Source organism: Poecilia reticulata, unplaced genomic scaffold (assembly GCF_000633615.1).
Source record: "Poecilia reticulata strain Guanapo unplaced genomic scaffold, Guppy_female_1.0+MT scaffold_155, whole genome shotgun sequence".
Taxonomy (NCBI): domain Eukaryota; kingdom Metazoa; phylum Chordata; class Actinopteri; order Cyprinodontiformes; family Poeciliidae; genus Poecilia; species Poecilia reticulata.
Window position 1 is genome coordinate 403,298 of NW_007615016.1, and position 12,876 is coordinate 416,173.

Here is a 12,876-nt window from a genome sequence, read left to right on the forward strand (position 1 = left end):
ATTTCTAGTTTTCTGGTTGCTGAAGAAATAAACGCAATGTGCTCAGATAGTTAATTATTCAGCAGCTTTTGGTCTTTATATTATTTATCAGCGGTGGGATCCAGATGTGTCTGCGGCGACCGAGCCGACTTGTTCTGCCGGTTCGTTTTAGTGAACAGCTTCCTTTTAATCCTTTATCTGTATTTAATGTTGGAGTCATAATCAGATTTTACCCTCTCTCTGATTGGTTGCCATGCAACTAACTAACCAATGGAACTAAATCGCTCATCTTGCTCCGCCCACTCACTTTCACAGTTGAGAAAAATTCATGACATAAAATATGTATTTAAATAATTCAGGATGCTTTGAACATGTAGTGAATACAGGCTTTAAAAATGCATTTATTCATGACACAATTTAATATACATTTATGAATGTATGCGTATCAAATTTCATTTAAATCACGTCTACAAATATATTCTTAACTTGGTGTAAGTAATGATTTGTGGCAGTTTTGGTCTTTAAAGTTGAAAAATAAATAATTCTGCACATCTGGATCTAATTATTTTTTTACTATTAATAGCTCAAATTAGCAGAAATAAATGTTTGAAATATATTGACCCGTTTAATAATCAGCAGTGCTGCAAAAATGATCTTAAATGTTAGATATCAAACCTATTTTAATATCAAACATGAACTCAGTTCTCAAATGATTCCCAGTAAGATTACAAATGGCTAATTTAATATCTTGTAGCCTACTTCATGTTGTCAGACAGGTTCTATTGATTTATTCATTCAGGCATGCAGTAATAAACAACAACCAGTTGAATGTAATCATGGTGATTGTATACTTTCACAACTGAAGTCATTTCGAAACTGCTTTTTTAATGTACTCTTTGTCTGATATTAAAACTTGTGTGATCAGAAACATGTAAGAGTGGAGTACATTTACGATGTTATCCACATTTATTGAACTGTTGGAGGAAATTCCAAACTGTTTGGAAGCTGAATCACTTTGGTGTGATGAGCCAAATGATGCGGATCTCCTAAAAAGGAGCGGAATGCCCACCGTCACAGCGAGCGACGTTTAGAAAGCATTAGCTCTCAGCTACTGATGTTTTCTCGACAGCATTGTTAAAAATGAAGCAAATCTTTCCCTTTTCGTTCACCTGCGGCCGTTAATCGCTCCCGTTTTTCGCGTCAAAGCGTCTCATGAAGCGGAAAGACTCGAAAACCTCAGCCGCTGTTGGGCTGCGGTGCGCATGCTCAGACTGCGCTCTCCATTCTTATTAATTTTTAATGGAAAATGGCTGCGTTTCTGATCCAAACCGCCGGAGCTGAGGAATAAAGGAACCGTTTCTTCGGCCTCGCTGCCGCTCGCGTCGAACCGGTTCTGTGTGTTTGACTTCACGCTGAGCCGAACCGAACCGAGCCGTGAGGCGGAAAAATAACAGGGGAGAAAATGGACCGACTCCCGCTTTGAGGGATGAAAGATCATTTTTCTCCTTAACCCTTCTGCTTGATCTACGAACAATCGAGGTACAGTAACCCCGAGAGTTTTAAGGTTTTCTTACTTAAAATATTGTCACTTTTTTCGTGATGCTGCCATGTTTTCTGCTGGACCGCTATCCGGGCCAGAACCAGGCTGGAGGCAGCCGGAGTCACCGAGCGGTTTTTGTGTCTGGACGCAAAGATGCGGAATCCATGTGCGCGTATTTATTTGTGAATGGAAAACAGTAAAGATGGTGTGTTTGATAGTAAACTCTACATCACTCTAACGTCATTATTGATGTGATTTAATCCCATCAGAGAATAAATGAAGATTTTTAGAGAGTAAAATGTTAATTAACTTTGTTTGTTGATTAATTTGCGCTCTTTTGGTTTGCTCGGAGGGAAATCTGCACTTTTCTCGAGGTTCTGATGTTGGAGGGAAATTAGGTCACTGTTTTATTTAACAAAGATTTTAGGAGGACAACCATATATACACACACATATATATTCCCTTTTCCTTTCACCAAGAAATGTATAAATTTAAGGCATTACCTTAAATGTATGCAAACAAAATGCATAAATGCAAACAAAAATGTACTCATTTCATTTCTTGCATTTCTTGACGAAACTCGTCTAAGGAGAAGGAAGAACAAAATATATATACTTCTGTTTTTATTTTTAATTATGTCAGTTTTGGTCTTCCATAGACCCTTCCCCCATTTAAAGCAAATGTAAATTTGAACGTAAATTTAAATTATGTTAAATTCAGTTAAAAGATGCTTTCTTCATCCAAAATTCAAATTATATTTCAGATCATTCAAAAACCCTATAACATTGTTGTGGATGGTGATGCTGTAGCAGTCAGTGTTGCAGTGAATCTGAAGAATCCTCTGACTGAAGACTTGCTTTATGTCAGTGTCAGACCAATAAACCTTCACACTGAAATTGGAAGATATGTTAATTATCCAAAATGAAACACAACCAAAACCATAAAGAAAGTTTTTTATGTCTCCAAATATATTAATAATCAGGATGGAAACTAATGATCTCATTTTAATTGAACATGTAATGATTTAGTACTAAAAAGTTGAGTTTGTTGGTTTTAGAGTGTAGCGGCTGCTGCCATAACTTTTCAGATTTGCATTTGCAAGAATTTCTACCTTGTTTTGATTTGATAACTTTATTATTTGTGGTTTATTTTGCCACTAAAACGTAGATATTTTACCGTCTCAGAACTTAAACCATCATTTAGTTGGTTGACTAACATGGAAAATAGAAAATTAATTTGAGGAAGTTTTTTCATTTGTCTTTTCTGCCAGAAAGTGAGATTATGTATTTTACGTTAATTTATAATCCCTAATTTCAGATCCTGAAAAAACTGAAAGTTTGTTGCAGTTTATTTTAACGAATCGTTAAAGTCGGTTTGTTTCTTTGTTTTCTCAGGCTCTGAACAGGTCAAAGTTGTTTTTACAGTTTGACCAAGTTGCTGAAGCTGCTGGTGGATTTAGGTTATTAAATAAATTTGTAATTCAGATCATTTGTGTCTGTGTTTCCAAAAGGAAACATTTTAAGCCAATCTGTATCGATATCGATATCGGCCGGGACTAAACCTCAGATATCGTATCGAAAGGTAAAAAATCAGTGAGAGGGATGCGTGTGGTCTGGTTGGTCCACATTAGATGATATAATCCTGTCTAATCTAATCCTGTTTTAGATTATCTAACAGAAGAATTGCAGATTTATTTCAGTTTACTGAATAATTTTACTGAATTGATTAATTATTCTGATTGTTTCAGTCGTTGAGGAATAAAATGGAAGCAGTTTTATTAAAGTTCACATAGAAAGTGTGAAAAAAAACAAGATAAACAATAAAAATATTATACTGTGAAAATACTGTGCAGTTATTAGAAATATTAGACTCACAACCCAAAGGATCAGTCGGATTACTTTATAAAAATGTTTACAGGTGTATTGAACATAAAATCTATTACTAATATTGTATATCAGTGCAGAAAATCAGATGTTTCATAACAGCTGGAATGTTTTTTAAATAATAACATCATATCATCGGCATATAGACAAAGATTTTCTACGTAGCGGATTTTGCTGGATGATAAATTTTCCCAGAAGTTTTTGCCATAAGAGATAAAATTGTTTTGAGACAATTTTCCAGTAAATAATGTTGTTGGCATAATAAGAACAGATGATCAAAGATCAATAAACATTAAATTCTAATGAACATTTAACACTGGAGCTGGAAGACATGTTAAATATCCAAAACAAACAAAACTATAGAAACAAAAATTAATTATGAAAACTCTGGAAGCAAAATTGTCCTTCAGAAAAAGTTAAAACCAAAAAACCAGACTGAAAACTTAGCCAGTTTTTTTTTAGAAAAACAATAAATAATTCAAATGGAAACTGATTTTGCTTTAGCTCATCATGTTTAACAGTCACTCAGTCCGTCTCAAACACTGCATGACACGGAGCCGTGAGCTCCTCGGCGTTTCCTCGCCAGTAACGACCCGTTACTTTGACCCCCAGCAAAGATGATGCGCCAGGTGACCACCAGCGACTTCTGCATGAGCAGCAGGCCGTCCTGCCTGGCGGAGGACGCTCACCACCCCGCCGCTCATTTCGACCTCTGCGCCTCGCAGCCCAGCAAGTTCTACCCGCCTCCGCCGCCGGCCTCCCTGCAGATGACGCTGGCGCCGATGGCCTTACCGGCCCAGAGCCACAAGCCGCTGGGCTGCCACAGACAGGACCTTCTGGGTGCTGACCCGCGCGCACCTGGGAAAATACCTGGCCTGAAGGGCTCGGAGCAAACGCCCGGCGAGGCGAAGAAAAAGACCAAAGGCGGCGGGAAGTCGGGCCGGCGCGGCCGGCCGCTGGGCACCACCAAGCTGGCCGGGTACAGAACCAGCACCGGGCGGCCCCTCGGCACCACCAGGGCCGCGGGGTTCAAGACGAGCCCGGGGAGGCCGCTCGGCACCACGCGGGCCGCGGGGTACAAGGTCAGCCCCGGGCGGCCCCCCGGCAGCATCAAGGGCCTGTCCCGCCTCAACAAACTGGCTTACAGCAGCAGCTGCAGCGCGGCGGCGTTCCCCTACCCTCTACCGCACAAAGACGTCCTCTGTGAACCTTCCTGCAAAGACAAGGCGGCCGCCGAGGACCGGCTCTGCACCGTCTCCACCTCGCCCTGACCTGGCCGGGAACACCGCTGCTTCCTGTCGGGGCTGGCTGCCATTTTGATTTGTGACACTTTTTAGAAAAAATTCTTGTTGTCTTGCTGTCATTTGTGTGCCTGCCGCCTGATAAACCACGTTTGTTTCTGATGCTAATGCTAATGCTAATCTCCGACAGGCTCATGGGAACAGCAGGAGGCCGAGGCCTGTCAGAGCAGCAGCTCCACTTTATATGTAGCATTTTAAAATCATTCAAAATGGAAAATTTATTTCTCCATTAGCTGCGCTTCAATTACAAATGTGTGCAAAACTTTGTCAAAAACACAATTTCATGATGACGGTGTTTCCATTAAACAGGAAACATAATTAAATAAAATCACACTTGAATAAGTTTTTTCTCTCATTAAGTCATTAAAACCATCATCCTCCAGCCACTTCCTGTCTTCTTCCTCTTCTTTGTGGTTTCTGGCAGTAGTAACATCCTGTAACATCTCGTTTCCTCTCAGGTGTCTTCAGGCTTGTTGCTCATGTTTATGTTCTCTTCCAGACATTGATAAATATGTTAGTAAGCCGTTGGCATGGAAAATAAAAACACATCATTTTTACCACTTGATAAACTTTATGCTCACAAACAACAGCGTCTCTCTCCCAGCCACGTTTCTGCCTGGATGATCTCAGTTTTTTTGTTGCTAAAGTTTTCACTTGATGCTTAAATCCTTGTTTTTAAACCCCTCTGTTTGTTCAGCATTTTCCCTGTAAGCTAATGTGAACGGAGTCTAAGCAGAACAGAAGCAATGCTGGGATTTGTGTCTCTGCACCCAGAAAATGAGTCTGTAAATCGTTTGGACTCTTATAAACTCGGCTTATTTGGACTCTACCGACCGAAACTCAAAATGTCTTTTTGTTATTTGCATGTTTTTGTCTGACGGCTCCTTCGGCCTGCAGGCTGAGACAAATACGACTGTTATCTGTCTTTGTAATGTTTGCTTTTGTTATGAATACGAAACAAAAAAGTGTCATTTTCTCTTTCAGTGTTTCTCACAGGAATGTTGCAAAGATTTAGATAATTGTTAATCCTGCACAATTCAATTTGTCCTTTTAAACTTAATGAGTTTATTTCTGTTTTCTTGGTGAAATTCTGCATTTTTAAACATTTCTCAGTGTTTTTCCCAGACGATGGATCGTTCCACTTGTTTCATTACTGACACATTTTGTAGGTTTTTTTAAGGCAATACTTTTCTACACATTATCCGCGTGTAATTATATGTATGATGAACATTACCTCATTAGTAATAACTGTAGATAAACAAGATGCTTTTTGAGTAAATATGAATCCGTGTTTCGTTTCTGACTAATTGTTCCAACAAAGTATCAGCGAGTAGAAACTTAACTATCACACTATTATTATATTATATATAAAGATTCTTTCTGTCTGGGACTTATTAATTATGTATTGGCATTTTAATTTTTACAAGATAAACTCTGTTTTGTCAGTGTGACATGAGCTCCAGCTTTAAATGTATTTGTCTTATTTATTTTTGTGTGTTTCTAGTTTCATCATAAGCCTTTAAGCTCCTGAAATCAAACTGTATGGAAAACTAATGTTTTTATGAAGCCCCATCCAGAAATATGGCCTAGTCCAAGTTCAGTTCAACTTCTCTTCTTGGAAACCATTTAAAATTTACTGTATGCGTTCTATGCTTTTTACTTTTCTGGTCTTTTAACTTGTGTGCATTTTATTAAATGTTTTTATTAYCTGCAGTGTGAACAAATGTTCTGAAAAATCAGAAAAAGACTTTTTAACTCTTCTTTACCAAAGAACGCAGCATCTCAAAAGGTTCGATTCAACATTAAAATGTAAATAACAAACAATCCAATATCATAAACAAACATGGGTGAAGTAAAACTTGTTGCATTAGATGCTAAAATGAATGCATTCATATCAGCTGCTTTATGTCTGATTTTTCTATTAATCTGTTTGTATCACGTTTTATCTGTTTGGTTTAAATCATTTTTTATTCAAAGTGCGTGTCCGGATGCTAGTTTTAGTCTTTATTGTTAAACTTATCAGCTGTCTTTATATTTACATTTTGTCCTCATGTCTTAATTTCCTGAAGTCCTTCAGAAACGTGAAACTGAAAGATTTGTCCTGATTTTCTGACGATGTTTAGAAATTTAACTTACCCAAATCAGGAAACGGTTCACCGCCACAGCTAGCTAAGGAAGCTAGCATGAGTTTGGTTTGAGTGGCATTATTAAAAATAAATATAATTACAAAATAATAATGTACACTTTCTATCTAGATTTTAGGCATTTTAAGTCTCTAAAGTTTTGTATGTGTATAATAAACAGATTTGTTTCCTTTTTGACACCAAACACTAAAAACCCAATTTCCTGATTTAAATCAGATTTTTTTTCTTTCAAACTGCTTCAAAGGTATAAACTAAAATATTCTGACTGTGTTATTGTTAGATTTAATGTTTTCATTTTACAGTGAAGCTTCTGCTGGGTCAGCATAAAGTCCTGCTGCTCCGTCACACGTCTGACCCGTTTCCACAAAACAAATGCAAAATAAAAAAGGCATTTCTTTTTACCAGATAAAATAGTTAATTAGAAGGTTTTTTTTACACTGACACATTCGTTCAATTGAGAAACAATCGTTAACGGCAATTGAACTGAAAATAATTTATGTTGAAAAAATAAAACACTAAAGATTTCTCTGCTTTGTATTTCTGTGTATCATCACAGTTTAAATTTTCTGAAGATCTCAGATTTGTGTTTTATTTTTAACACTTTAATATTTTACCTCCATAAAAAAAATAATTCCACTTTCTTAGTTTAATTTTTAACTAAATTGTTAAATGAGAGTTTTAGTCTTTACTTTTGTCATAAATATTGACGGTTTTTATATTAACTTTGTCTTTACGAGATTTTGTTAAAATCAGGCCAATGAGTCCATCCATACTGTAAAACTTACATATTTAATATTCTGGAATATTTTAAAGATCTGATGCTTTGTTTTTCCAAACAATATTATTATTTTAAATAATTTATAGCTCCACATCCTGCTGGTTAGCAGGAGGAGCTAGCATTAGCATGATTTCATTAGCGCTAACAATTAAATGTACATTTTCTGTCTTTACTGCGGCAGAAGATTTTTATTAATGTAGAATTATCATTAATAACTCTCCATTAATAAGAGTTATCATTATTTGTGTTGTCTTTGTGACAATCTGATCATTAATCTGTTGTGAAATTCTAACAATAAAAACTAACATTTATTTAGCTTAAAACTATGGAATAAATAATCCCAAGAACCGGTTCCAAGTTTCTATAAAAACTGCTGGTAAAAATGAGACTAGAGTGAAAATTTGATTCATATATTGTATCTTAATTACCTTCTGGGATTTAGATATTAAACTGAAGCTATTTTTTGTTAAAAAGACAGATGCTGGTATGAATTTAGAAAAGCTTTTCCTCATTGTGTCAGTTAATATTAGGCCTGAGATCCACCGATGGTTTGAAAGCAGGAGAAAGAATACCTAAACAATTCTTGATTATTATTATTTTAAGCGAGACATTGCAAACCAAGCATCCCAGTTATCAATAGTTTAATCTGTGTTACGGTTTGTGTCTCTCCGCCTGCAGCTTTATCTCACGTTTGTGTTTTGGAGAAAATGTGAAGCCCAGTTATTCCTGTGTTTGGCAAAGCTTGTAAAGCTTTGTCCAGATTCTCATACTCTTCCTGCATGATTGTTGTGAAATGTTGAAACGCTGTGTAATAAATAAAAAACAACTCTTGAGTCATTTTTTCTTTGTTTTTATGATTGTTTTGCTTTTCTGACTGTAGTGTTTGTTGTTCAGTGTCTGGAAATCTTTTTTTTTCACAGTTTATGTCAATATAAACTCCTGTAGTAATATTTAAGTACCATGTACATGATGTGATATGATGGATTAACGTTAATGTCACTTCATTAATTATTAAGGTAAAAAATAAAATAAAAACATCTAAAATAGTTTAGACAGTTTTATCCAACATTTACCTGATTTTAAGTTTTTTTTTTTGTATATTTAAAAAAGTTTACAAAAAAACATTTTGTACAAAAAAGCAAGTATTCCTTCATCATAAATTCAGTGGGAGTGGATGATTACCCTCAGTGGATTTATAAAGTTATACTTTGTTCTTGGAAGGTAATTTGTTATAAATCTGTTGCATAAAAACTTCCCGCTTCCCTTTTACCTGAGTTTAAGTTTTATTGTACATTTAAACCTTTTCATTCCTTCACAAAGAACATCTAAAAGAAAAAAGCTTCCACTATTCCACTGGAGACATTGTTAAAGATTTTTCTTTAAAGCCTTTATGAAATTTAGCCTTAAAAACAATGGATTTGATCATTTTATTTGGAGGCCTAATAGAAAACAATGAAATTATTCTGGAAGTAATTTGAAATCAATGAAAGAAGAAAAAGCTCCATTAAATAATCTGGATGCACATGTTAGTTTTTGTTCCCCCATGAGCCCTAAAATATACTTTAGTTTGAATAAAAACATAAAAAAAATCTTTATTTGCTGATATCACAATATGTAATATCAGCAAATAAAACAACAAAATAATAATACAGAGGAATAAGGAGACGTTACATAAATAATGTAGAAATAATAACCGTAAGAATGATAATTATTGACAATAATCCAGAAAGTTAAGTTAAAATATTAAAAAAAATGTAAAAAAAATTATTTGTAAATGACAACAATAAGATAAAATGTGTATCAACCTTAAATCTATACAGAAATATTGTTTAGAATTTCTTATTATTCGTTCTTTACGTAATCAAACGTTGCATTATCACCCCGGAAGTTATCATTTGCGGTGTATCTTTTATATAGTTCCGCCACAGTGCGAAATATTTGTTCCTAGGAAACAAATGCTGCCCTCACATCTCATCATAATGGCCTCATCATCACTTCTCTGACCGCCTGGTCGTCTTAAAAACTAAAATATGTCGCGGAAGTATCGCAAACCTTTTATAACGTTTGTTTTGTTATTTATTTTTCATAGTCCCGCCATGTTGAGTCTATCGGCGGAGACAGCAGAAGGTAGGACTCTAACTGTCAATGTTGCGAAAATTAACCGACGATTATGCTAATAAATATAACATTTATGTTAAGATTGTATATAGAAGCACTAATCAAAGTTTTCTGTGTTGTTTATATTTTGTTTAAGTCAATTTATCGTCTTGTAACGTGACGCCATTTTTCATTAATATCTTAAGCTAGCTAATTTAAACATGTAAATGCGATGATATTTTTTCCCACTTAATAAAATAGGTATTTATTTTCCACAGATATAAAGATCTGTATTATATCTTCCTTATAGATTATAAATACAGTTTTACGTTGTATTTTTGACTCTTCCGTCAAGTAAGTTTTGGAATAAACAAGTTGGATAAAATATTTAAAAATTAACTCGTATTTAATAGAAATCTGAAATGCACACTTGGTCAAGACTAAATAAAATAAAAACTAACAGAAGATAATGTATAGTGAAAAATGTTAATATTAGTGGAGTATCATTGTTGGCAAACAGTATTTATTTTTTAAGTTGCGTACTGCAGCTTTAAGGCTGTGATGGTTTTGTAAGGGAACCGTCTCTCTGTGATTTGTGTTTGAACTTTCCTGACTGAACCAAATTAGCAATGCTGAGTGAAATATCTTCTGTTTTTCTTCAGGAACTGATGAGTCTCCTCAGGTTGTTCTGTCAGAGGAGGCGGAGAATAAACCCAGCTTTGTTGAGTCGGAGGAGTTGGACTCTTTGCCCAGAAGGCAGTTTAAGACGGCTGAAATCGCAGACGCGGTGATGGGGACTGAAACCCCGATCGACCCGTCTGACATCGAATCCCTGATTCCCAGGAACGTGAAGGACTTCCAGTCGGGCTTCTCTCCCCCCTGCGACGGGAACGGCGATCAGTGCGTCTCGCCTGCGCAGGCCGAAGACCTGGAGCTGCTGGAGGAACCGGAAGCAGAATCAATGCAGCAGGTTCTTCAGCTGGAGCTCAGAAACAAACACAAGCTGCTGGGAAATGACATCATATCACACAGAACCTTTACTTTTATTGTTTCACCTCCAGGTCACGCTGGAGATGGTCCCTGCAGAACCTGCAGCTGAAGAAGCGAACACCACAGAGACAGCAAAGACGTTTAAAGTGAACTGTGACAAGAGGAACGTCACAGGCCTGGAGAGCTTCACCGTTCAGGTCCTCAACTCCTCACAGGTACTTCTTCATCTGTCCAAATGCTAAAACACAAAACATCACTTTGGTCTGGTCTCAGGTGAAAATGTCTATTTGAAATAAGACAAAACGAACTTTTCAGCAAGAGTCAGTTATTTTTTAATATTGATGAAAAAGTTCTAGTTTCCCTGGCTGATGATTTTCCTTAGAACTTGGGAAACATGTTGTTATAAATGAAATCATCTGCCTATGTAACAAAAACGTTTTATTTCATCTTGCTGAAAGTTAGTTGTAAGTTACTTTTATCTAATTTAAATGTACTAAGATATTTGCAGGAGAAACTAAACAAAAATACTTTGCAAAATGTGTGTTTTTTGCTGTCATTTTCAATTGTTGGTTTAATTTCTTAAATGAAAAAGTCCATCCAAGCCAACCTGGAACGTTTTAAAAATGTGATCCCCTCACTGGTCAGTCATGAATCGACTCGTTTTCAGTGGCTGCTCTCAGGTCTGAAAACTGTTTCTAGTAATTAATCCAGGATAAATGGCTCCTGATGAGAAACCAACAGTCAGATGATCTTTACTGGGTGTTGTTGTGTAAACACCTCATATATTTTACAGAAACTGATCTGCTTGTTTTCTGTGCAGCCAGTAAAACTTCAGAGGTTTTTACTGTAACTGAGCAGCAAAGTGAGGATTTGCTCCTTTCCTCCAGGACCTGATGGATTTTCTCAACGCCAACAGCACCGAGTGCTCTGTGGTCCTGTTCTTCACAGCCTGGTGTCAGTTCTCAGCCAAACTGGCGCCGCACTTCAACGCCCTGCCCCGCGTTTTTCCCAGCATGCATTTCCTGGCGCTGGATGCCTCGCAGCACAGCAGGTGGATGAAACCTCTTAGGGTGTGAATACGCCTCATTTCCTGCTGCGTCTCCGTTAAAAACAGGTTTTATTTTAGTTTTATTTACTCTGTGGCTTAGTTTGCTTATGATTGTCGAGTTCAGATTAAATGAACAGAGTTTGAGCCAAACTGCAAACCAGACATTTTCTTCACCACAGATGTAATAAAGAGCAACTTGTTCAGCAGAAACCAGTTTGTCTTTCATAGATTTGAGCTGAAAACATTTATTTTTAGGAGCGTTTTTACTACGCTGTACTTTTTACTTTTACTGAAGTAAAACTTCTGCATTTTCTTCCCACTGAATGAAAAACAAACATGTTTTAACCAAAAACTCACCAGACTCACACCTGCAGTTTTTATTAGTTTCATATTTTGTTTATTGAAAGAAACTGATTTGGAAAACTTTTGTTTTGCCTAATTTTGTTCATTTTTGTTCCTTATATGAATTATTGTCATTTTGGTTCTTAAAATACCAAAATTTCCACTTTTTTGTCCATCTGATGACGTAATTTTTAAATCTTAAATGATTGATAATTTGATCAGTTATTCGTTACTTCAGTAACTTTTTACCAAATACTTTTTTACTCTTACTTGAGTAGAAACATGTTGAATTATAAATTATTTTGTACTACAACACAGTAACTTGACTTCCAAACACTAATCAGTCAGCGGACGTCATTAATTAATCGATTGGAATAACTTTTTATCTAATGAAGCTTAAATTGACAGTCGATTATTTGCAAAGTTTCTCTCTCAGTGCTGAAATTGGTAGATTAGTAATAATTAAATAAGGAACCATAAGTTGTGTTTGTAGTTTCCATCTCTTGTGTTTGGCTGCCAGTCTGTCCACCAGGTTTGGGACGGTGGCCGTTCCCAACATCCTGCTGTTCCAGGGGGCCAAACCTATGGCTCGCTTCAACCACACGGACCGAACGCTGGAGATGCTCAGCTCCTTCATCACCAACCAGACAGGTAGAGGCAGCAGGGGGCGACCGGTGCGTGTGTGAGTGTGTGTGTGTGTGTGTGTGTGAGTGTGTGTGTGTGTGAATGAATGTGTGTGTGTGCGTGTGTGTGTGTGCATGCGTGTGTGTGTGC

At 36.5% G+C, this 12,876-nt stretch overlaps 2 protein-coding genes across 2 annotated transcripts in view; both read left to right on the forward strand.

Annotated features, from left to right (window-relative positions):
* Positions 1–1,041: 1,041 nt before the first annotated feature.
* On the forward strand, positions 1,042–5,022 carry cunh5orf24 (chromosome unknown C5orf24 homolog). Its single transcript, XM_008401947.2, has 2 exons — positions 1,042–1,518; positions 4,015–5,022. Exon 2 carries the CDS (start codon positions 4,020–4,022, stop codon positions 4,671–4,673), a length of 654 nt encoding a protein of 217 aa, XP_008400169.1. The 5' UTR covers positions 1,042–1,518; positions 4,015–4,019; the 3' UTR covers positions 4,674–5,022.
* Positions 5,023–9,544: 4,522 nt separating this feature from the next.
* txndc15 (thioredoxin domain containing 15) overlaps positions 9,545–12,876 on the forward strand; it is a 4,721-nt gene continuing 1,389 nt past the window's right edge. The window contains exons 1-5 of the mRNA XM_008401946.2: positions 9,545–9,752; positions 10,385–10,692; positions 10,784–10,927; positions 11,600–11,763; positions 12,623–12,753. Coding sequence (XP_008400168.1) covers positions 9,656–9,752; positions 10,385–10,692; positions 10,784–10,927; positions 11,600–11,763; positions 12,623–12,753 — 844 coding nt within the window. The 5' untranslated portion in view covers positions 9,545–9,655. The remainder of the gene's footprint in view (positions 9,753–10,384; positions 10,693–10,783; positions 10,928–11,599; positions 11,764–12,622; positions 12,754–12,876) is intronic.

Bases quoted from the DNA above. Each gene is read 5' to 3' on its own strand.
- cunh5orf24 (XM_008401947.2), top strand. From the start codon at position 4,020: ATGATGCGCCAGGTGACCACCAGCGACTTCTGCATGAGCAGCAGGCCG.